The sequence below is a fragment of the Aphis gossypii genome, chromosome 1 (genome assembly GCF_020184175.1).
Source record: "Aphis gossypii isolate Hap1 chromosome 1, ASM2018417v2, whole genome shotgun sequence".
NCBI classification, from domain to species: domain Eukaryota; kingdom Metazoa; phylum Arthropoda; class Insecta; order Hemiptera; family Aphididae; genus Aphis; species Aphis gossypii.
In genome coordinates, this window is record NC_065530.1 from 57,421,605 (window position 1) to 57,445,913 (window position 24,309).

Sequence of the window (24,309 nt, forward strand, 5' to 3'; positions counted from 1 at the left end):
TAATCTCAATTTTCTTTAAATTAATCCACAATAATAAGTAATTTTATCTGGCTTATATATTATAATAGGTCTAAATTAATTTAAGAATAATATTTTATAATAATTCTACAATGTATAATCAAATTAATTTTTTCTTAAAAGTTATTTTATTACACTAATCAGATTTTTACAGTGAAAGTGACCCACATAATATTATAATACAAAGAAAAAACCTGATTATTTTTTTTAATAATTACACCAAAATCTAGTAAATAGTAAATATAAAAAAAAAAGAGGTTCATGATATTAAAATTAATTATTTAATTTAATTTTGTACTTCCCAAACAGGAAATTAAATTATTAAATTATAAATTTAAAAAAGTCGATATTAATTATAATAATTTACATACTTAAATAATATCATAGTAAGTAATAAATAAATATTAAATATGGTTTATATGTACCTATTGTACCTAACAATTGAGTTATTTTTAATTTTATAATCTTGCCATAATAATAAACATTTTATAGTTTTAACTATAAAAAATCATCTTATCCTGATAAATATTAAACATTTTTAATCAATCAAATTACCTTATACCAAGATAATATACCAATATATAATTTATTAAACAATAAAACTATACCTATATTTTTTAAAGTTTTATTGATCCAATTCTTTTATTTAACATGCATATTTGTCTGTTCCAATTATTTGTTTTATTTTAAAATAGTAAAATACTGAAAATTTGTATGTAGATTATCATCATACATTATTATCTGAAAAACTGAGGATATTAATATTATAAATACATTAGAATAATAAGTATCAACTTTTAAAAAATAAAATTTTTGTTTTCTTGTAAAACAGTATCTATTATAATTATGTGAATTTTTTACTTGTTATGTATACTAATTTATGACTTTACTTTTACTCGAACACAATATAACAAATTAAAAAATAGGTACAAGTTTTTTTTCAACAATTTACCTAAATCGTATTACCTACATTATATTATATTAGTCAAGTAGTATTTGCAATTATACATATTATAATATTACATTGTATTATGCGCCTATATATTTTAATCTAGCATAGGTACAAATTATTTAAATTTGGCTTACTGTATTGACTAGCATATTTATTTCAATTTAAAATGTCTGCGTTTCATTTTAAACTTAAATTAAAAAAATTCTTCACATTTTTCATGCTTAGATAATATCAATCGATCGGGATTAATGTTCAATTCATATAATAAGTTGTATAGTTCAGCCCGGGATGTTGCCGTGAGATCTCGTTCTCTTCCCAAAATCCAAATAATATCTACAAACAATAATATTTTAACATTTAAAATTAGATTTTCCTATGCACAGTGTTGTGCTCTTACAATAAATAAACTGAGCATTATTGTTATTATTAATATTAAAATATTTAGGTACCTATTCTATATTTCTCAGTGGCGTAATTTGGAATTGGGATCTAAGTTTATTCTATCGTTTTGGTATTTAGTGGGGCTTTGCCCTCACATCCTCCTTATTGACCATTAATATCATAGATATTTATTCATTTATTATTATAAATTAAATGAGGTCAATGGTATAATAATGTTTTTCAAAAACAATAAAGTAAATAATCAAATTAAATTAAATATATTTTTCATAAATCATTATATCAAGTCAATTTTCTTTTTCTTTTTTTTTTCGCCAAAAAAAAAGTATCTGGGAGGGATAAATCCCCATATAATTTTAATAAACATAAGTCCCCCCCCTCATAATTACGCCACTGATTATTATTTCTATAGGTAAGCAATACGGTTATATGGATACTACAAGTACCATCGCACACCAAAGACACTAAGACATTAAATAATAATCTATATGTCAGGATATAAAAGTAGGTAGGTACATTCAAATTACTTTACCTGTGTGGAAAAGTCCAAAACTCGTACACGACCACAGGACAGTATAGTTGCGATAATCCGAGTACATGATGTAATATAAGCCGGTGGTGGGTATCATACGCGAAAACAGCCCAGGTAGTCGACTTTCAGCTTGGTAATTGAGTACGGATTTGCTTTTCGATACAAGCGTCGCCATTCCGGAAAATATATTCGGGTTTCCCGTTCTGACAATAAAATAATTATTATTTAGGTGTACCTATGATGTATCGAAATTAATTTGGTATTCATGTAAACAGTATAAATACACCTTTATTGGTTCCTTATATAGCTACTCATGAATTGATACTAAAAAATACGGCTATAGCCGCTTATATACACTATACAAATTGGCAATACTGCTATAACCCGTTCAGTTAATCTTGGCACACGCCACTCCGTTAACCGTTACGTTTTTACGTTTTTCGACGTTTCTTAATAGAACGGTAGTCGAAATCCAAAAACTAAATTTTTTCAACATTATAATATATAGGTAGTTTTTGAACAATTGTTTTTTTTTTCAAATCGTGACGGTTAACTAGACGGGAATAGGTTAGACCTATCAATGTGTTTATTTTTACGGACGTTTTCCCGTTTTTCATACTCTACTGGTAAACTATGGCTGTACGGGTGAGTATTACTATTTTGAAAAGCAACCTAGTTAAGTGTCTTAAATATACTATTACTCTGAGTACGAAAACAAAGGAGGAAAGTACTGAAGTAGGTTATCACTCTGTAATATTATAACAGTAGGTATCGAGTGTATCTCGAGTAAGTTACTGTAATGTATAAATGTGTTAAGTATAAAATCAATGATAATGATAAATCATTGCATGTGAAAAATATTTCTGAACGAAACTGAACTGAACTGAGCTGTTAGCGATCAACCATAACCCAAAGTAGGTATACAATATATTCCATGATGATGTGCTTTTGGATACAGCTATATTAAAATAATAATATTGGTGTTACACCGTTACGGTATGTTACGAATTAATTATTGCGAAAACTGAATTTATTTTATTATTTAAAATATATGTGTTTAATATTTTTAAACAGTTTAAATAACAACTTATGAGGAACCTTAAATTATTTTTGAAATTAAAGCTTTTCAACCATTTGCGAAAACTTTTAATCGACATTTATAAAAAAAAAAAAAATTAAAACTAATCAGGTATTTCAAATATCTTTAAAAAACTAAAAAGGAGTCAAATGATTTTGTTATATTATGTTATATGTATAATGTATATTGTATATACTATATTGTATTCAAATTATACAATATACATAAAAAATACTTATGTAAATAATTGGCACAAATGTCAAACATCAACAATAATTCTTTCTTGAATTAAGTACAACGAAATGAGAATATATTTGATAAAAAATCGTTATTTTACGCGTTACGTGAATAACTAATTTATTCATTAAAATTTTAACTTTAAATAGGTACTCATAAAAAATATTTTTTAATTACGCTTTACTTTTTTTTCCTTAATTCCAGTAACATAAATTATGAGGTACCTTATTTAATATTTTAAGCTTATATTGTTCTTAATTAAAAATTCTTTTACCGTTAGTCTAAAAAACTAGAATGTTTTAAAAAACAAACAATGGGATGATCCGTTTAAGTCTTTAAGAATTAACTCATGACGCTTATCTTAGACATAACAATAAAAAAATATAACGTGTTTTTAGAAAAAATTATACTTACCAGCTTAAAATGTACAATTATTGTAAAAACTATTTTTAAAAAAGATATCTTATAGTTTTTATCATAATGAATTTTAAGTTAAATACATATAAATAGGTAGCTTAAAAATATTTAAAATATTTTGAAAATTATGCAATAGAAAATGCTAATATAAAAATTTGGTAAAAATGTCCAGCATATAGATAATTTGTTTTTAAATAATATCAAAATCTATTTTGTGAAAATTTGATAATGTAAAAATTCAGTTATTTGCTATAAATACCTAGATATTTAAAAAAAATTTAAGTATCATCTAGATTTGGAATATCAGAAAATATATTAAAGTAAAGAATCAAACCTTGCTCAGAATTCAAAATTTTAATTTATAACAGCACCAATAATTATTATTAGTTTTTATATGTAAAAAATATAATTTTTCAATACAAATAAAATTTAACATTTTTTTGGAGATTTTATATTTAATATACAATTTTTATACGTTATTATTATTTAATAATTAATTATTTATTTGTTTAGCCTATACAGAATGGTTATGTCATTACTCATTACTCATAATTACCTATATAGGTACAATATAGTATACTATTTAAAATAAATATGAAATTAGATATATCGTTTATTTATTATTTTAAAACGGTTCTTAAGTCTATTAACTCTCAAGACGCGGCCACATAGTCAAGATGACATCTATAAGGATTTCATTCTAGTCTTATCCTGATCCTTGACTATCGCATGCCGGTTTGATAATCCAATACAGCTTTATGGTTTCGAAAAACAGAATACTATATTATTTTATTCGGAATGTATCATACAAATATAACTATATATTTTTTTCAAGGACAAAAGAATGTTTAGTAATTTAAAACAAAAATATGATACATCATATAATATATATATATATAAGTATTAGGTATACATTATTATAACTAGCTACTTTCTTATTTTGATTATAAATATTATTATGAATAGTATTTATTATTTAATATATAATACCAGGATAGCTGTGCCTTTATAATACTTAGATGATATATTATGTAAATATAACTAAATAATAACAACCTTTATAGAGTATAGTTTAAAACTATAACAGTTACCTAGGTACTTAAAAGGTTAGAGTAAATTTGTAAATTTGGCAGTCTACCTAATAGATACAGACTTTTTTGAATTTACAAGTAAATTTAAAATTATGGTATATCTATTGATTAATATATGATTATTTATTATATATTATTTCGGTTATTCACTTACATTCTATTTTTAGTTCCAATATGTACTTTGTATGATGTTCCATCAGGGTTTAAAGTAAAATTGAAAGACGTGCAACTAGCAGTCATCTCTATCATGTAGAACGTTTTCTCTACTTCGTACCATTGCCCAGCAAACTGTAAAGTAATTCCAACAATATTATTATTTCTCAGCGGACTTTTGAAAAATTGAGGGATGCTCGCTACCCTTTCCAGTCACCAATCACTGGAAATCACTGGAAATTACAATAAGGTAAACCGCAAAACCACGTCATGATTACTATTTATAGATATATAGATACTAAGGTACTTATAATAAAGCTTTTAATTCTTTTATAATACATAGCTATATACATTATAATATATTGCAATCATTGAATATCTAATCGTTATTCGTTAGCTGCTTTAAGTAGTTAACTGTATATTGCACCACCTACCTCTTTAGGATCGAATGTCATCATAGTCTCCTTTTTCGGACATTTTCCCAGACTTTGACCGCCGACGAAAACACCGAACGGCAATAATAATAATGTAACAATAACCAACATTTTATTTCGACACGTTCCGAACAAAATTGCACCGAACATATTGCGTTAGACCTAGGTACTATAAAACTCGGTAAAACAATAATAAAATTATATCGGAAAATATTAGTAATACGCGTCTTGCGGGACACGAGTCGCAACAGCACCGTCTATGTAGCTGGGTATAATATTATAATAGTATTATAAACGGTTGGATGCCTACTCAATACAAAATGTATAAGGTCATCGGTCCATGTGCCCGCCGTCGATAGACAGTGGACCTATATTAGTCACGGCGTTTTCTCGTACGGGTTCGTAAAAAAATGTATATATTTAGGTAGGTGTGCTGGTGGTATCGCGGCGGGCTCCCTCTCGATTCAAAAATACCCAATCACTGAATGACTGTATATACTATGATACATAGTTCTTTCCGACGGCGGCACACGCGGGTTCGAGTGATGGTATAATTTAGAGGTGGGTAAATATTATCTGATGGACAACCGGCCGACAGATATATATATACCTATTATAATATTATATTTAGGTAGGTTATTAGGTAGGTAATAAACTGTAGTTTACAATAATATTATTATATCTATACCAGGTGAACGGGTTTTGGCTGCAGACTTGTAGTACCACGCAGGGGACCTAGTACCATATTATACACGCGTGTCACTTACGAACGATAGTATAATCGTAAGACGAAGTACAGAATATTATACGATATGATCTCTCCGGCGCTGGCACACATAATGTTGTGACGTGAACGTCGTGAACACACACACACACATATGCATTTTACTCCTACCGTCCGACTGAAAACAATAGTATCCTTTTTCTATATAAAATACGTATATTATACTATGTACGAACACTTTCGCCGGATCGCCTGTATACTTATTTAGAGCCGATTCCATCGTGTATCCGAGTCGTGGTCTGTCGACAGTTTTTCATGACGGCACATATTATTATCTCATACACTGTTGTCATAGACTGTAAAAATTTTAGAAAGAAATTTCAATATTTCAACACATTTTAAAGTAAACATTTAAATAGGTATACACATTTGTATAGTCGTATAATTATCGTACTCGTCTATCGATGTTCTCTTCATAACATGTATAAATAATATTATATTCATAACCATGGGCGCCCATTGGGGGAGGGCAAGATAGGGCACTTCTCTCCCCTGGACAAAAAATATAAAAACTTGTAGCCCAATAAATATTATTATTATCTTTATGACCTTACATTTGAGAATATTTTTATTTTAACCCCAACCCGCAGCTAAAATGTTACTTATGGACGCCCATGACCATAACAATTAACAATATAATAAAAAGTAATAGGTATAATTAATAATTATTATTTTTATAAGGACATCGCACTCGCATGTGATATTGTCTCCGTCTTACATAATATATCTACGTACGACGTAATAAATTTTCGTTCATCAGTTTCAATAGTGTGTTATTATTTTTTATATATTAAGAGTGAATTGACTTATTATTAAATCTTTTGGTAAGAACATTATCTATGTTCTTTCGTTGTTTTTTTACGAAGCATGGTTTTTAATATTTTATGCCCTCATGGCCTCATACTCTTCTCTGATTACGGCCCCCGTAAACAGTATACCTTTTAAATCTCATTGTATTAAGTATAGGTAACAATGATTTATGGAGTACGTTTTTTTTTTTAATTCCAAGCGAATTGTCGTATGTAATAGATACGATCCATTTTAGTTTTTTTTTTTTTTTATAAAAACTTTTTTCTTAGCTTTAGACGTCTTAGTGTATAGTGTATAGGGTATAGACTATAGAGTGTAGAGTCACTGTAGACACTGTAGACATATAGTATACTGTGATATATGCCTATATCCTTAGGGCCTTAGCTATCATGGAATCGAGTTTAGGTCATTTTTCGATATTTTATGATAATTTATCTGAGTTTTAAGAAAACTAGAAATTGTGCTAAATTCTACTTGTCCAAAAATTCTCTAATTTTAAGAACTAAAAAAATTACTAGAATTATTTTATTCAAATACAATTTTAAGTCTTAAAAAACTTTATAATTAATAATTATATGACTGTTTAATCTTTAATAGGTATATAAATATATAATATAAAACAAAAATGTATTGAATCTTTACTTACCCAATAAATATTAAAATTCATTCTATCTTGAACCCTATACGCTCATCAGTCATCATCAATAGTTAGTTCTAATTTATGAATGCGCTAACTATTAGTATCTATGTAAGATAATAATAGTGACAAATCGTACAGTGTATTAGTGAAATACTATACTATACTCTGTTTAAGTTTAAGTTAGGCAACGTAGTCAACATTCAGAAACTACCAGTTTTTGTCAGTTGGTGATCAGACAAGTAGACAACTCCCGTTTATCTATCTACAGAGTCAGCCATCAATAAGCCTATATTGTAGATAGAAATAGTAATTATCTTGCACTCCTGCGTAAAACAGAGTAACGGCTTTGTTAACCTTGTCATTTGTGGTCATAAAGTTATAAAGTGTAACAAACTATATAACAGAGTCAGATTTTGAGGTGTGAAGGCCCTAATCATTTTTTAAATAAATGTAAGAAAACATTTTTCTTCGGGAGTTTCAACAATGTATTACAAGAAAAAAATATTAAAATAACAAATTAATATATCAGCTGTTATTTAATCGAAACAATAAAATAATTCTAAGAATTTTGTAATTAGCCATCAACTAAGTTGAAAAAATAGAAGTTCAAATAATATTTTTATATCAATCTACTAATGCCCATTTATTTATTTTATAAAATTGTTATGAGATGAAAATATATATTTTATTTAATAGTGGCGTATTGGCATAATTTCAAAATTATGGTCAGGGATCGAAATTTTCAATAGTTTCTTCACAGCCAGACATGATATAGTGAGGAATGAGGGAGGGGAGGCTCATTCATTTTATTAAAATTATTTTATACATTTTTTAAAAATATTACAGCATATTTTATTAATTTAAAATCGTATAATAATTTTAAAATATTAAAAAAAAAAAACAATGTATTATTTCGAACCCCCTAAGTAAACAGGGCCCGGGTGCACACCTGTATCCTCTGATCCTTCTTAGTTACACCACTGATTTAATCATCAAAGCAGTCATCAAAAATTGATTACTTCACAAATATAATTTTATGAATTTTATGAATCATTATTTTAAGTTGTTAGATAATTTTATTGTTAGTTGTGGCCTGTAAGTCATCCTCTCTTGTAAAAGCCTTGAGGCTATAGCCCCAGTTGCCCATCCCTAAATCTGGGATTTCTATGATGTATACAATTTTGTTAAAAATTGATAAAAAATACTACTCAATAAATAAAGCCTAATATTTTATAGATACATTAGATACAACATTTATTTAATATTAAAATAACCACAAACAAATATACATTGGCATACCAAAAAAAAAAAAAAATGTGGAGAAACATACAAAATAATAATAATACTTAAAAATTACCCTATTATTATTTTATAATTTATCTACCATTTAATATTTAAAGGTTGATCATTCTTTTTGATTTCTCTATATGTTGTAAATAAATGATCATTTTTGTTGTTTTCATTTAACCAATTTGAATATAAATACTTTACATTGTTATTTTCCAATGGATTACTTTTAGGTAACTCATTATAAGTATTCTCTAATGCATTTATAAATTCTCTATTTGGCTTGAATTCTACTTGTTTCACTTGAGCTCCTCCATTTAAACAACCTATTCAAATCAATCAAGTAGTTAAATATTATAAATATTAACTAAAACTTTATAATATATATTTTTATTTTGTATTTGTAAAACACAAACAAAATAAAAAATGTTTATTTTATGGTTTAAATTCTAAAAAATTGTTATGTATAATTTTATATATTTTATTAAATTAATGATAAAAAAAAATGTATTAAACCTGAAGGACAAGCCATCACTTCCACATAGTCGTATGGACATCTTTTACTTTTTAATTTTTGTACAAGGTTTTGTATATTTCTAAAACCATTGGCTATAGCAAAACGTAGAACAACAACTCCATCAATTTCTAATGTAGCTTCTTTCATATCAATATTCCTATAACAGATTTATAAATTACTTAAATTCATAAGTGTAATTTAAGTTCAGTACAAACCGTAGAGGCTTAAATTCTACTTTGTCAATATTTATATTAAATAATTCCTTTGCTGCATTACAAAATATATGATGGGCATATCCTCCAGATCCAGAACCACTATTTGTAACTAAATTATAATTATCTTGTGTTAAGTTATTTATCACTGTATCAAAATTTACAGGAACTATGTCATCAAAAATAATATCTTGTTTGATCAATAATGCATCCACTTCAACTAAAATATACAGTGAAATTTATTCTATCATGTTCTATAATAATCTTAATGATTTATACATACTAGAAGTTATCACACAATCAACATCTTTAGTTTGAGTGTCAACGTCAAAAAACTGATCTCTTGATGCTTCTAACTTTTTGTCAAAACAAGGCATAACCGTTAAATGATATATATCAGATCTAGGTTTATTTCTCAAACTTGAAATAAAATCTTTTATAAATGAACCCATTATTTGTTGTGGGGATTTTACACGACTAATGTATGGTAGTATAAAATTCCCATGAGTTTTCTCTGCATAACACACCCAACCTAAACATAAAATAATTAATATTGGAACACCAGTTACTATACTCTGTCTAACGAGATAACATGCCGGGTTTTTGAATAAAGAATGAGGTCTCTATTCTCTGTGTATAGTGATTGGAAGTCACAATCTAGAATTTAGTGAGAACACAATACGCGTAATATGTTGCAGTGGATTGCGCTTAGTTGACTAGTTGTCAGTATCACGCAGCATTAAATCTCGCGGGAGAGAGTATAGTTAAAGTATTAGATTTAATTATGTTACCTGGACATGATGATGCCAACATCGGTAATATTTTCTGAACTTTTGATGTTTTAGCTGATTTATATCTTTCTATAAATTCGTTCTGAGATTCTAATAATGCTAAGTCTTCAGCAAGTTTTATATCCAATACCAAGTCAGCACCCAATTTCTTGAAATACCCTATTAAGTTTGAATATCATAAATAGGACAAATTACAATAATACTAATGTCTAATACTAAAAATAGAGTATATCACAAAGATTGGATACCTAACTTTTCAGCCTATATAAATTAAGCAAGCAAGACATATTTACTAAGAGAGTCACATTTGCAGTTAATAAAACACTAAATTAAGAAAACCTAATAAAATAGTTAGATAAACATAATAGCTGTTTCATAATAATCACATAAGTATTAAAATAATTTTAATTATAATTAAATCACTTAAAAACAATTAAACTTACCACATAATTTTGATGCAGCACATTCGACTGTAATATTTTTACTTGTCGCAATTGATACACAAGATTGTATAGAAATAGTAACAACTATGAATTTTTTAGTATCAAGTACCTAGAATATTAGAGTCATTACATATTATAAGAATAATAATAAATATCTTATATAAGTCATAGGCGTGAGCAGGAATTTTGCATAGGGTATGCAGAATTATTTTAGTAGGGATTACTACTTACTTGTTTTACTCTATAATTCAATAAGTTAAATCTTTGATCCTAAGGTTAGGACCTAACTAAAGGAAGAATTAAGACCAAAAAATAACATAAAAACTTATGTTGGACAAAAATATAACGAAAAAGTGACAAAAATTGACTCAAACCTTTCTTTAGTTCTTCCCTGAGGGCTGAGACTAAAGAGATATTGCCTATGTATAATATATGATATAGAATAGATTAACTATAGACTCGATAATGAATGACTGGTTATCAGTTTTAAATAGATAAACAATTTTTCAATCAAAAATTTAAAATGGGCACAAATTTTTTGTGTGTGAAGCTGTATACCCTACATACACTTATGATTTAACTATATAAATATAACTTAACTTACATTTTGAGCATCAAAAACACGCATCATTTCATCAGTACTTTGTTGTTGAACGAGAACAGTTTCTGCTGAAGTTATACAACCACTGCATGCTAGACAATCAGTCAATGAAATTTCAACCTGTTTTAATTTTTCGCTTTTACCATTCTGTAAAAATTAAAACATTTTCGTGTTAATATTTTAAGAAATCATCTAGTTAATGACTTCAAAATCTGCAGTTTTATAAAGATATAATTTTTAAAAAAATTGAATTAATAGTATCTACGTGTTAGAGGTAAGATTAATATTCTTTAAAGAATTTTTTTCTATTCTTTTTGTCATTAATTTAGGCTACTTTATTTTAAACCAGAAAATACTTAAAATTTAGTTAAATAGACAATACTATAATTTCAGATGAGGCTCTGATTGATGATAATATACATTTTCCCTATTAAACATAGGTAGTTCAACTACTGGTACTGGACATGGAGTCATTGAGTGGTACTATGCTATTTTAATGTCTTTAATGTCTATACGCAAAAGAGAAAATATACTTTTACCATTTTCTAATTTTGATAATATTTAAGACCATAATATAGATAATTTTGACAACGATTAAGACTTAGGATTAACTTAATATTTAGATTGCATAGCTATCACCGAGATTTCCATTCCAAATAACCCTATTGTACTGCTTTGTTGATGAGATGATCTTTAAGAGAAAACTATTGCTAGATTATATGCAGGGATATACAAAATGTATCAATTCTCATCAGCAGAATCTTCTCATACTAGGCAAAGTAATCAAATATCTAGATTTTTCAAAGCAGTTTCAATTTTATCATACTTATATTACTGATCAGTATTTAATTAAGTGATATTAGGTAATTTATAATAAAATCTTATATGCTAGTTATAATTCCAATGTGCTTTTCACTAATAGTAAGTTAAATTATATATTTATATAGCCCTATGCCTATATAGGTACCGTAAGAGAGGCTATGCAAATTCTGAAATAGTTTCATCACTCATCAGGATTATATATTGTACACTTGTACCTACAAATCAATCATCACATTATTTAATAGTAAATTAAATATATATAGATAGTATTTAAGCAATTACTTTGGATTCTTGGACATAAGAACCATCATCTCCAATTTTGATTTTTGCCCCTGTTCCGAGTGCAGATTTTTCAAATTTTACAGGTTTTATACATTCCTACAAAACGTTAGTAATCAGTATAAATGTTATAATAATAATTTAAAGTACAGTAACCTGGGACGGTGTGATAAAATCATCTAGATCGGTTAATTTTAAAGCACCACTAAATCCCGAAGAGATCATTGTGAATTTTTAGAATCCTGACTTAAAGTTTAGAATCAGGAATATAAAATATTGTAGAACTAAAAAATAATAAATATAAACTTCACTGATAATATCAGATTATTCAGATTATGTGATAAACTGATAACACTTTAATTTTAGCCACGGCTTTAGATACTATTTTTTTTTATATCCAAAGTCGTGATTCATGATTTTGACTATCGACGGAAAATAATAATTGATAATTTAGAATATAAATTTATTTTGAATTTTAATCATTCATATAAAAATAATTAGATCATTGCCGAAAATAATGACAAATTATATCTAATTTGTTATGTCGATACTTTTATTATAATATTATACTTAACATATTTTGAATCTAGGAAAATAATCCCCTATTAACTAAATACATTATTCGTTTTTATTATGATTTACATAATTTTATTATAAACATAAATTATAATCGTAATTTATATAAATGAACATGTATTATTACCTATTATAAAATATATAAGTATAGCTAAAATTTGCATTTCACATTGTAGGTAATTGTCATTTGTCTGTTGTATATAATTTAATACATAGTACCTACTACCTATAGGTACATGGTTAGTCTATAGATACCTGTTTCAAAAAAGCGTTCCATAATTATATTGAAGTAAAGGTACCTACGGGGCTCTTTTTTTACCATATTTTGATGATCCTTTTTTTCAAATACCTACCCATATTTTTATGCCTAAATCGGGCTAAATGTCCGAATTTTTAAATTAAAATTAAATTTGTATAATAATAATAAATAATTATTAAAATAAAGAACAATGTTATAATAAGATTTAGACATACCCATATTTTTATTGAACTAGATTTTTAAACATAGGTTAGGTTAACCTATGGGTAATAGGGTAATCAATTAGTACCTACCTAATGCATAAAGTTCCGTTTCCACAGGTTTCATACCCATACCCATACGAGAGTACGAGACTACAGTCAGGTTTTAGCTGTTAGCACAGAATAATAAATAATATTAGGTATTAGGTAGTAGCCAGTAGGTATTATTACACACATGTCTAACATATTGTTTTTACTGTGGTCTATAAGCTTGGTTTGGTGAACTTTGATTATTTAATCTATTCTGTGATTATACTATTTCATAATCAATTATCATAATAAAGCCCGAATTTAGACCTTTGGAGACCCAGGAGTCAATATATGATTGTGGGCCCCCAATCAATGAAAACAATACTTTAAAATTATAAAAGTATACAATAAAACAAATATAAAAATTTTTATTTAAGCATCATGCATAAGTTAATATGAGGATAACAACATTAAAAACATATTTTTTTTTTATTAAAATTCATATTTACAATAATATAATGAAGTATTTTCACGTGCAATTTTTTTTCTAGCTTTTTAACGGGCCCTATCGCCCGTAAGTTCAAACAAGGAAAAAAAAAATTAAAATATTCTTGAAGGTACTATAAAAACTAAAAAGTACAAATTATCACTCAATGTAATTTTAAGCCGAGAAGACTATGGGCACTTTACACACGTGGACCTCGAAGGCGTGGCCCCCTGCCTCCTCCCTCCTTAATCCGGGCTTGATCATAATACTATCATAGAGTTATTATCTAATAATATTATTTTTATATTATTACTATGTGGTTATTTTAACTAATCCGAAATAATATCACCAAAGGAAAAATTAATTTAGGTTTACAGGATGATGTTATTATTGAACAGTGAACAATGAACATTATAAGTAGATATTATTATATTAAATATATTTAATAAAACTGACTTTTATGCAGATATGTAAATAAATACATGGTATAATACTATGAAATCACTGAAATCATAATTTATTTATATTATGTCAGCTGTACCTACTAAACAGTCGAGAACAATCGTCTTCCGCTCTGTTGACATATTCCACTGGGATCCACAAACCGTTAAGTTTGGCTTCAGTAAACGGGTCATTCGTCTGGACGTTTATGCCGTCGACACCCAGTTCCAGTCTAAAACAAATAACCACGCACAAAAATGTCATAATACATTATACAATCGTCAATCATTATATATCATCATAGGTGAAACTCTATAACCTATAGGTTGTTATAACTTATAAGTATCATAAGAACTCGCATATAATACATTATTTTTCACTATTTTTGAGATTTTTATTTAGAAGTTAGAACTCATAGAACTTTGATTATGTTACCTATTACCAGGACTATGATTTGTATGCAATAACAAATTTTAAAATATGCAAAAATATGCATTTTAATTTTTTAAATATATACACACAAAATTAATATAGTTATAAAAAATATATTTATTTATTGAAAAACATCAGTGATTAGCTGATTATCATATAATACGTATAATTGAGATTAAAAATTGAATTATTTATTTATTTTTCGCGTGCATTAATTATTATTTTAGTAATAAAACTTTTAATTCTCATTCAATAGTAAAAATATGTGTATTAAATGTTACGACCAAATGTTTTTTAAAATTTTTAAATATAAACGATCGGTGGACGTACATAGCATATTATACCATAGGATTGTATTTATAAAAATAAAATTTATATTTGACCAAAAAACCAAGTTATATATTTTGAACAAATAAATTATTATCGGTTTAAGTACCTACGATAAATACGATAATACTAAGTATGCAAAAATATGCATTAAGCTCAACATATGCAAAAACATGCAAAATAAAAATAGTTCCATTTTCATCACAATATTAATATAAATCGCGGTCCATGGACATTACTCACTTAAATTCCATTTGGACGTAACAAAAAAAAACATATTAAGCTGTTGCATACAACTCCTAGCTCTGCATATTACTAATAGATACCTTTTTAGTAAATATTAACTAAGTAATCATTTTGAACGATCAATAAGTAGCCAAGTAGGTACCAACTACTAAGCGGATGTTTTTGAAATAGTATCTAAACCCTTTTAGGTTCAACCCTCATAAGTCATAACCATATAAGACCACCCAGTGGCGTATTTAGGATTTTGTCCAGGGGAGGATATACGTTGGAAAACATAATTTTCTCGTAGGTGGGGGGTTACACTTACCGATATTATTAAACTTACTAGTAAAAAAAAGACCAAGGGGAGGATCTATCCCCCCATATCCCTCCTCGTAAATACGCCACTGAGACCACCTCTAGTTAGTATAGCGCCATAGCGGACACGGATCTCCAGAAATATTGTAATTTGGGTGTGCTTAATTTCAATAGTCATACTATTAACCTAGATTACAATACACAAATTCAAATTATTATTGAAAATGTTAAGTAGTCCCAGGCCAGTGTTAGTATTTTTTGCCGACACGTCACCCGACAGTTTTCGAGGCTTTCGGTCGGGTCAGTGATCACTGATCACTGTTCACGGCACTCCCACAACCCACCTGTATGAGTGAAGAAACGTCCGGTGCGGACTCGTATCTTTGCGACCGCTATACGTGTAATCACCGACAATCGTGTGGCCAATCGTCGAACAGTGCACCCGAATCTGATGACGTCGGCCAGTGACGAGCTGTAACAGAACTTTAGTAGCGGGATACGACATGTACACGCCACGTTCCAACACTACTAGCCGAGTGTGCGCGTCCCGAGGTTCGGTGCAACACTCCTCGTCCACGTTGCACATTTTTCTATTTCCGTCCACTTCTTTCGCACAGTAACCTGTAAAATAAATTAACGGATAATATGTAGTATATTATACGATAGGTACCTCAATACCGAGATTGCAAATACAATTCGTTACTTCGTCTTACTTTGGATCATCTCTTTATAGACTGCAGTATCCCTATTTTGGTTAGGTACTTATCTATTGACTATTAGTTATTATTACACTATTTCACATAAAATTATGTTTATAATTCGAATAGGTCGTTTTGTAGTAGTAGTCTGATTATAATTATTAAAAATAGTATAGAAATATGTATTATGTATTATATGGACAATGAATAACTGAGGCTATTAATTGTCCGTAGCTAGATAGTTCCAGATAATCAGTTAATCAACTTCAAAAAAACTTTTACACTTAACTTTACAATTATTTTTAGTTGATAAAATTAAGCAATCTGGTATTGAATTTAATCCTAGTTGAATTCAGAGATGTATCGGTAAATAATGTTTTGAGTCTATTTCATATTTTCTAATACATATATGAATCTGTGTTTAATAATCTGTATTTTCTGTGCTAGAATTTAAATTAGTTGCTTACTCCTTAGTAAGTTCTCGAACAAGTTACGAGCAAAAAAAGGTGGGAAAATTAGTACTGTTCTGCTGCACATAGGTGGTGAGTAAGCTCTGACACTATAATCATAATGGGTGTGTTAAGCTTGAAAATGAATTCAATGATCTATCATTAAGTTAAAAAGATTCTGAGGAGAATCTGCCTATATCGCTAGGTATACTTCATGATAATATGATGTTTTAATATACAACTATTAGTTATTTTACTTTTAGTATTGTAGTAGGCTGATTTAATTATTTGTAAAAATATTGCAATTTGTAAGTATTTAATAATAATAATATATATCATTTAATTTAAAGATGTCTCACTGTAAATATGGTACAACAGTGTAAATAGATTTAGAGTATAAATAAATATTTTTAAATTATTCTTAAAATGTACATACATATCATTCAATCCTTGATTCAATCATTGTAAAATCAATACATTAATTGCTCTATTTAGAATTCTAAATTAGTGTATTAAAAGCTTAACATTTTTTTTGTCCATTTTATGTTATTTTTTATTTCTTAATTTAATTTTAACATTCTTTGCTTTTTTCTTTATTTTGTTGAAAATATATTTTATTACAATTATTATAACTGTCATTGAAATATGACAAAACATAATGTTTTTCATTTTCACTCTCCATACCCTATGTTAATCGGCACACTCAAATAAATTTGACAATCTATCATACTTACAGACTACAGTTTCTAAATACTCAGTGAGTATGCGTGAGGAAAATTATTGTCAGATTTGTTTCTTCTTGCAGATTAATATTCTTAATTAACTGTCCAAGTAATGTTAATAAGTAATAAAAAATCTGTCTATTCCTAAAAATCCACTTTATAATCTTTCAGATATTGTGTTCTATCAATCTTTAACTTATTATCTTAGTAAGTATAATAGTATCCTTGCCCAATTGAAATGATTTGTATTCATAAAGATATAAATCAAATGAATACCTGTTTCCAATTTATTTTATGCTTTAACATTTTTATAATATTAATTTAAAATTAAATTAATTATAAAAATATGAATCATTTATTAAAATTACTAAAATAATGGTTATTTAAATATATATATATATCAATTTATCTTATCACATATACTTCTTTTTGAACTATGTGTTAATTAGTAGTTTTAAACAGTATTTATAATAATAATATTTGAAATTATATAAGTCATTAATCATTATAAAGTCTATTACCAATAGGGTTGGTCAAATCCAAATGGTCTTTGGACACATGTCCTCTGACTAACGCTATGTAATATTTTTGGGATATTCTTTTTTGCATAGCACTCGAAGCTTTGGCACACGCTCGTTTGTTTAGAGCAATACATAACAGACCGCTGGTCACAAAGTCTAACCTGTGCACAAAATAGAAACTGTGTTCTAATTTGCTGTTTACCAAATGTGGATATTTCTTTCCCAGTATTACATCCAAGGACGGCCTCTGTAGGAATATAACATAATATAATTATAGTGGTTTAATACACTTAAAAATAACTACCCAATAAAACAATTTAGTGGCTCAACTATAAATTGTTAGGCTTAAGAACTTAAAAACATGACTTTTGAGACAATTAAATAAAAAAAAATGTTTTGTTTAATTTTAATTCTAGTTTATTATTTATCATTTTAAAATAGTGTGTATTTTGAATATAGCAATAGGTTACAAAGAATAGATGAAATCTATTCTTTGGGATTATGATATTCAGAATATCATAAAATTAATTGTTTAAACAAATTTCAAAACATTTTTTAAAAATTAAAAATAATAGGTGATAATATGATTCAATAATATTGAAAATAAGTCTAAGTTAGGGGATTTTATGTATTAAAATAATGGAGAGGCCTTGTTGAAATTTGGACCATTGTCCCTTACATATTATTTACTAATATACCTATTTGCTATTAGTCTATAATATCCATCTAAATTATAAAAATCACAATAAAAAAAAATATTACATCACTAGGGACTGAAAATAATGTAAATATTCAAACATAACATACTATCACTTCTTAAGACTCTGGAAAATTTCACAAAAATATTCAATATTCATACTCGTAAATCACCAAATCAGTAATTATCACAATCCTCTTATTACCAACATTTCCAATAATAGTTTGAAACATTTTTCCTAATTGTCTACAAATAAATTGGTATATAATTAAATAACAAATAAATAAATAAATAAATAAACCTTAAATTTGCATCTTTAAAGTAGTGTCTCTAAACCCTTCTATCATACCATCATATCTTGATATTTTTTTCCAAACCACTATAAATTTTAATATATTTTATTACAATAAATCTATAATGGTTTTAAGGGGTCATTGCCTTCCATTGTATCGATTACGAGTTTTTTTTTTATTAAATACTGGGTTATATTATACTGACTGCTTTGTTATGATTGTTTGTAAATATGTCTTCGGGTTTGTTGACTATTATAAAATCGTTTGATTTGTAAACGATTTCCACATCAATGTTGTCGGAATCACATAAGCCAAGCCTGATGACAACTAGGTTAATTAATGAAATAAAATAATTAATTAAACGTTTGAATACCATTTCAACATTTTATGAGAAAAATTTAAAACTTTTACGTTATAAATTAAAATTACGATATTCAATATTATCAGTTGATAAAGTACAAACATTTGTTATCACATCATCAATTACCTTCAAAACATAAATTAAAAAAAGAATTTTTTTAAATTCATTAAAAAGGTCTATGAATAGAACAGTATTATATGACTGAACCTATTCGATCCCGAATTAATAGTTTCGGTTAACACCGAGTCACCGAACTGCAACTATAGTGAATACAATACATGAGTATATGACTTAAAAAAAGTTAAATAGTTAATAATATCTATTTAGCCATAACTCATGAGTGAATTTAGTTGATAGTCAAAAGTGTAGCCCATAAATTGTTCTAGGTTAGTACTATACTATCATACTATTTTTTTTTTTTTTTTATAGTATTACTATCTAAAACACTGTTCTATTTACAAAAGTAATCCAATATCCAAACCACATCCAAAGTTTAGGTAAGGTCATAAATATTCAATTCACAATATCATCGGGTTTCGGTCTTATACTCTTATCACGGAACTATGCCCTTATCTATATTCTATGAGGCGACAAGATTATAGTGCACCGTGCACGTCGCACAATAACAATTTTATAATACATCTTTAAAATTTAAATTTCTCAGTATTGCTTGAACTTGACTAATTCATTTATTCAATTATTATACAAAGTGCCATTTTAGTATAGTGGATGCTAATTAAAAACCTTATAGTTGTAAATATTTACTTTTATTGTAATATTTCCATTAGTGTAGAAAACTTAGGAGTGATCGCGAAAGGATAAAAAATGAAAAAATTAACGCAATGGGTTGTTGGTGTAAATATACTATCTATATTATGGTTAAGTCTTCTTTTTCATCAGTACGATAATAAAATTTCCAAGGAACGTTTCATGGTCATACAATTTCTACCAATTATTTTATTGATTTGTTTTGGTGTAAGTACATATATTATGATAATTTGAAAAATACTGACTATTTCCATTATAACATAAATATGCTTAGGTGTTTGCATTGGCAGTTATATTATATCGAGTGGCTACTTTCAATGATTGTAAATCGGCTGCAGAGGAATTACAGGCGGTAACTTATAACATTCAATATTTGTGTTATTAAGTTTAATTCTATGTTTTGATTCCATAGGAAATAAAAGAAGCAAGAACAGCCCTAAGAAAAAAAGGATTCAAATTCGATTAATTATTTATTTGTATATATATATATATTTACTTGCAACAACGAAGATAACATTCCACATAAACAATGTTTATGGCTAAAATGTAATTTTACATACATTATTTCAGTCTCTGAAATAAAAATTTCTTTTTTGTAAATACATAAACATACATTAAATATTAAATAATAAAAAAAAATAAATTATTATATGATTAATATGTATCAAAATAGTTATATTGTAGTTAAGATGCACATTATACTATTTATATTCATATAAATTAACAAAATTATTTAAAAATTCTTTCAATAAATTATTATGGTGTATCACATCATAAATATAATAATACCATCTTATTAACCCTTAATAAGTCATTCAATATTTTGTAACATCAGTAGTCGAATGGGGTATAATAATAGTATCTTAATTAATATTACTAATTATTTTAATTTATTCAAGTAATTTATAATTTGTTTTTTTGATTTTATTAATGTGTACTTTAAAACACAATTGTTGATTAAAATTTTATACTTTACTCTTAAAATTATTGCTGTAATATTTAAAAAATAATGGAAAATAAAATGAACGTTTATGCAATAAAAATCATAATTCATAAAAAATGTATAGTTATTATTTACAAATTAAAATATTTAAAAGTTATAATAATATAACATATAAGATAAAATTATTTGGCATAAAAAAAAATATTATATTCCATAGTTTTTTTTTTATAAACGCCATACACAATACACATGATATTGTGCATAATAAATTATTACATGGTGACGTAGATGAAAAATATATATCAAGATAACTTTGACATAAGTATACAGAAGAATAAAAAGCTAACCAAAATAATGTTAAGCATACCTAAATAGGAGGTACACAGAAGTTGGTCTATTTTTTAGTTAAAATTTTTACTATAAGAGAGAACATAAAAAATACCCTGCATGACTAAAGAAAAGTTACATAATATAATAAGTTAAAATTAAAATACAAAAAACTGGTTATAACAACAAATTGGCCAAAGCTTATAAAATCTTGCTACTTACAAGAAATATAAATAATTAAATATTTGTAGAAATTAGCATATTCGATGTTGTTGTAAACAATTTCTATTGTATATTAAACATAAATTTTTAAAAAAAAAACATCTAAACATTTAAATTCCTCTCTCTCCCTTAAGTTCTAGCTAAGATTTATAGATAATATATGTTGATATAAAAAATGAAAAATTATATTTTTTAAAATATATACTTTAATTATACCTAGCATCATTAACTGTAGCTGGTACTTTGACTTCTAAGCCATCTAACTTCTCTTCTAAAATTATTTGACATCCTAATCGAGATCTGAAACAAAATTATTAAATACTAGTTAAGTAACTAAGTAAGTAACAGTTAAGGTTTTATTTGGTACTCAATCATTTAGTTTTAATAAATTTTAATAAATTAAATTAATTTGGTACTCACTGTACTATTTCTGTAAATTCTAAAATATAAATCAGTATATCTTAAATTAAAAAATAAAATGTAGTGTTTCATTTAATGTAATCAACCAATGAAACAGAATATTAAGTTTATTATTTAAAAATATGTTTTAAAACCAGAATTTAATATTAAAAAAGGTATAACCTATTAAACGTTTTGAGGAACTAGTTGAAAAAAAAAAATATAGTGAGCACAAAATATTGATAAATTAAATCATATTATTAGTAACAAAATTATAATAACTAAATTGATTTTTGTAAATTTAAATAACTTAAAATGTCTTAAGAAATTACCAATAAAGATTGTAATAATAGTTAAATAGGTAGTTATTATGAAAAATTAAAATAATTTTCATTATGAAAATCCAATAAACATTTTCTTACGTATCAGTTAAGTTATATGCTAAATCTAACATATCTAATTCTTCATCTGAAGGTTTTTCAGGTAATGCATCATAATCTTTAGGATCTAAAATCACATGACAGGTAGAACATGTTAATGTACCTTCACATGCTCCTGAAAAATGAAGTTTAATAGAATTTATTTACAGCATACAGTTATGAATACTTATTTTAATAATTTAAGATCATACCATATCCATCAAAATCTAAATTATTATTGATGATGACATCCAATAAAGAATCTCCTTTTTTGCCTTCAGCAGTAATTTTGTCACCATTGGCTTTGTTAAAAGTTACTTTAATACTAAAAAATTAAAAATATACATGTAAGTATTAAGATAATTATTTTATATTTTGGTAGGTACCTATATGACTGAATACAATTGTATTTTATTAGAGTATGTTGTCTATCGACAATGAAGAATGAAGTGAATGTTCCATTAAATCGTAATTTGGTATATTTATGAGATATCACAACTAATAACTAATTATTAGAAACATCTATTTAATAAAACAATTATATTAAGTATAAATGAAAAAAAAAATTTAATTAGGCATCATATTGTTATTTAAATATTATGAAGTATATAAAAGAACATGTTACAAAATGTATTAATACTAACCAAAACAAAAATGTTCTTAGAATTAAACATTTTTTTAAACAATTTATATTATTATAGAATAATCAATGCAATTTAAATTACTTTAAATTTTAAAACATGCCTTAAATAAATAAGAAAAACTAGTTATACTTGTTTGAATTCATAAAAATAATGAATTAGAACTTTTTTACTAAAATGTATATAAATTGTTCATTATAACCAGTACTTACAGTTTTTCATTATTTACTGTACTCATATATTTCATATTATGTATTCTGCTTCTTAAACAACTTTTTGTGATAATATATTTTAATAACTGTTTAGACATGCTTGATGATTATTTATATGTATAAAAAAAATAATCTATCATTTAGTTAAAAATATTTTTTCTTCTATACCTATATATAAAACAATAATTTTAATTTAAAAGATAAAACTATGCAACTTTACAACTTACATACCAGTAAAGTATCTAGTTTGTACTATGTACCTATAAAAAAAAAATAGTATCTGTAGTACGGTTGTACACTTGTACCTACTACTTGTACAGACTATGTAGCTCACAGCCCAGAATATTATTTTCCTATTCTGTGTTTATGTGTTATTATCACGTGTAAAGGTAAGCACTAAGCACCGCGATTTAAGATAATATCATTTTAATTCGTGGATTATTATCTACCAATGTACTTCCAATTAATATCAATAGAGTGCGTTAACTACCACCAAAATACTGTAGAAGTGTAGAATCATATGAATTTAGTTTAAAAATAATCTTCGATGCCACAGTGACAGTGGTATCGTCTAGATTTCTAGAAGTCAATAAGCATATTTTATAAATATTGACTAACTGGTCCATCTTTGTCGCTGCAGAATTTGTCATCAATCCCTCAAGGATCCTAACGACATTTTTTAACAACTAACAAGCTGTCTTAACTGCCCTTACTGTTCTCTTCAGGTGTTTAACGATTGCTTGAATGATGCGATACTTCCATTTTCCCAACATGCATGAATTAGAGGGAATCTGGTCCTCCTAGCAACTTCATAAGGTGTCTAATAAAGTGACAAGCCGGTCAAC

At 26.5% G+C, this 24,309-nt stretch overlaps 5 protein-coding genes across 11 annotated transcripts; 1 reads left to right on the forward strand and 4 right to left on the reverse strand.

Moving 5' to 3' along the window:
* Window positions 1–1,100: 1,100 nt before the first annotated feature.
* LOC114119578 (apolipoprotein D-like) lies at window positions 1,101–6,004 on the reverse strand. The gene is made up of 4 exons (XM_027981169.2): window positions 5,312–6,004; window positions 4,879–5,012; window positions 1,902–2,104; window positions 1,101–1,303 (listed from the first exon to the last, which is right to left on the reverse strand). Exons 1-4 carry the CDS (start codon window positions 5,459–5,461, stop codon window positions 1,164–1,166), a joined length of 627 nt encoding a protein of 208 aa, XP_027836970.2. The 5' UTR covers window positions 5,462–6,004; the 3' UTR covers window positions 1,101–1,163.
* Window positions 6,005–8,773: 2,769 nt separating this feature from the next.
* On the reverse strand, window positions 8,774–13,692 carry LOC114119575 (probable cytosolic Fe-S cluster assembly factor AGAP009023). Of its 3 annotated transcripts, XM_027981166.2 has the most exons (10): window positions 13,626–13,692; window positions 12,501–12,596; window positions 12,364–12,433; window positions 11,400–11,543; window positions 10,796–10,904; window positions 10,353–10,511; window positions 9,845–10,093; window positions 9,565–9,781; window positions 9,349–9,506; window positions 8,774–9,158 (listed from the first exon to the last, which is right to left on the reverse strand). In XM_027981166.2, exons 4-10 carry the CDS (start codon window positions 11,424–11,426, stop codon window positions 8,926–8,928), a joined length of 1,152 nt encoding a protein of 383 aa, XP_027836967.2. In that variant the 5' UTR covers window positions 11,427–11,543; window positions 12,364–12,433; window positions 12,501–12,596; window positions 13,626–13,692; the 3' UTR covers window positions 8,774–8,925. The 3 variants fall into 3 exon arrangements, with proteins under 3 accessions (XP_027836967.2, XP_027836966.2, XP_027836965.2); XM_027981165.2 differs by lacking the exon at window positions 12,364–12,433; XM_027981164.2 differs by lacking the exons at window positions 12,364–12,433; window positions 13,626–13,692 and adding an exon at window positions 12,654–12,821.
* Window positions 13,693–14,454: 762 nt separating this feature from the next.
* Window positions 14,455–19,624, reverse strand: LOC114119577 (RNA pseudouridylate synthase domain-containing protein 1-like). 2 transcript variants are annotated; one of them, XM_027981167.2, is made up of 4 exons: window positions 19,378–19,621; window positions 18,183–18,429; window positions 16,137–16,413; window positions 14,455–14,722 (listed from the first exon to the last, which is right to left on the reverse strand). In XM_027981167.2, the coding sequence occupies exons 1-4, from the start codon at window positions 19,546–19,548 to the stop codon at window positions 14,581–14,583; spliced, it is 837 nt and encodes a 278-aa protein (XP_027836968.2). In that variant the 5' UTR covers window positions 19,549–19,621; the 3' UTR covers window positions 14,455–14,580. The 2 variants fall into 2 exon arrangements, with proteins under 2 accessions (XP_027836968.2, XP_050053788.1); XM_050197831.1 differs by lacking the exon at window positions 14,455–14,722 and adding an exon at window positions 15,329–15,979 and having other exon boundaries at window positions 19,378–19,624.
* Window positions 19,625–20,026: 402 nt separating this feature from the next.
* On the forward strand, window positions 20,027–20,961 carry LOC114119580 (dolichol-phosphate mannosyltransferase subunit 3). Its single transcript, XM_027981172.2, has 3 exons — window positions 20,027–20,508; window positions 20,576–20,653; window positions 20,714–20,961. The coding sequence occupies exons 1-3, from the start codon at window positions 20,359–20,361 to the stop codon at window positions 20,765–20,767; spliced, it is 282 nt and encodes a 93-aa protein (XP_027836973.1). The 5' UTR covers window positions 20,027–20,358; the 3' UTR covers window positions 20,768–20,961.
* Window positions 20,576–23,864, reverse strand: LOC114119579 (adrenodoxin-like protein 2, mitochondrial). 4 transcript variants are annotated; one of them, XR_007603375.1, is made up of 7 exons: window positions 23,696–23,864; window positions 23,465–23,632; window positions 22,824–22,936; window positions 22,615–22,747; window positions 22,010–22,093; window positions 20,798–20,874; window positions 20,576–20,737 (listed from the first exon to the last, which is right to left on the reverse strand). XR_007603375.1 is itself a non-coding variant. In XM_050197834.1 (6 exons), the coding sequence occupies exons 2-6, from the start codon at window positions 23,560–23,562 to the stop codon at window positions 20,868–20,870; spliced, it is 435 nt and encodes a 144-aa protein (XP_050053791.1). In that variant the 5' UTR covers window positions 23,563–23,632; window positions 23,696–23,864; the 3' UTR covers window positions 20,753–20,867. The 4 variants fall into 4 exon arrangements, 3 of the variants coding, with proteins under 3 accessions (XP_050053791.1, XP_050053789.1, XP_050053790.1); XM_050197834.1 differs by lacking the exon at window positions 20,576–20,737 and having other exon boundaries at window positions 20,753–20,874; XM_050197832.1 differs by lacking the exons at window positions 20,576–20,737; window positions 20,798–20,874 and having other exon boundaries at window positions 21,614–22,093.
* Window positions 23,865–24,309: the final 445 nt, after the last annotated feature.

Coding starts and splice junctions, on each gene's coding strand:
- LOC114119579 (XM_050197832.1), bottom strand. CDS start 23,562: ATGTCTAAACAGTTATTAAAATATATTATCACAAAAAGTTGTTTAAGA. Junction 22,937..23,464: donor ACAGTAAATAATGAAAAACT/GTAAGTACTGGT, acceptor TTAATTTTTTAG/TATTAAAGTAACTTTTAACA. Junction 22,094..22,614: donor GCATATAACTTAACTGATAC/GTAAGAAAATGT, acceptor ATTTTGTTTCAG/ATCTCGATTAGGATGTCAAA.
- LOC114119575 (XM_027981164.2), bottom strand. CDS start 12,722: ATGATCTCTTCGGGATTTAGTGGTGCTTTAAAATTAACCGATCTAGAT. Junction 12,597..12,653: donor ATTTTATCACACCGTCCCAG/GTTACTGTACTT, acceptor AACGTTTTGTAG/GAATGTATAAAACCTGTAAA. Junction 10,512..10,795: donor TGCTGCATCAAAATTATGTG/GTAAGTTTAATT, acceptor CAAACTTAATAG/GGTATTTCAAGAAATTGGGT.
- LOC114119577 (XM_027981167.2), bottom strand. CDS start 19,548: ATGGTATTCAAACGTTTAATTAATTATTTTATTTCATTAATTAACCTA. Junction 18,430..19,377: donor CAAACAATCATAACAAAGCA/GTCAGTATAATA, acceptor ATATTCCTACAG/AGGCCGTCCTTGGATGTAAT. Junction 16,414..18,182: donor GGATTTGACCAACCCTATTG/GTAATAGACTTT, acceptor TTTATTTTACAG/GTTACTGTGCGAAAGAAGTG.
- LOC114119580 (XM_027981172.2), top strand. CDS start 20,359: ATGAAAAAATTAACGCAATGGGTTGTTGGTGTAAATATACTATCTATA. Junction 20,509..20,575: donor TTTTATTGATTTGTTTTGGT/GTAAGTACATAT, acceptor AAATATGCTTAG/GTGTTTGCATTGGCAGTTAT. Junction 20,654..20,713: donor CTGCAGAGGAATTACAGGCG/GTAACTTATAAC, acceptor TTGATTCCATAG/GAAATAAAAGAAGCAAGAAC.
- LOC114119578 (XM_027981169.2), bottom strand. CDS start 5,461: ATGTTCGGTGCAATTTTGTTCGGAACGTGTCGAAATAAAATGTTGGTT. Junction 5,013..5,311: donor TGACATTCGATCCTAAAGAG/GTAGGTGGTGCA, acceptor ATTACTTTACAG/TTTGCTGGGCAATGGTACGA. Junction 1,304..1,901: donor TTTTGGACTTTTCCACACAG/GTAAAGTAATTT, acceptor TATTGTTTGTAG/ATATTATTTGGATTTTGGGA.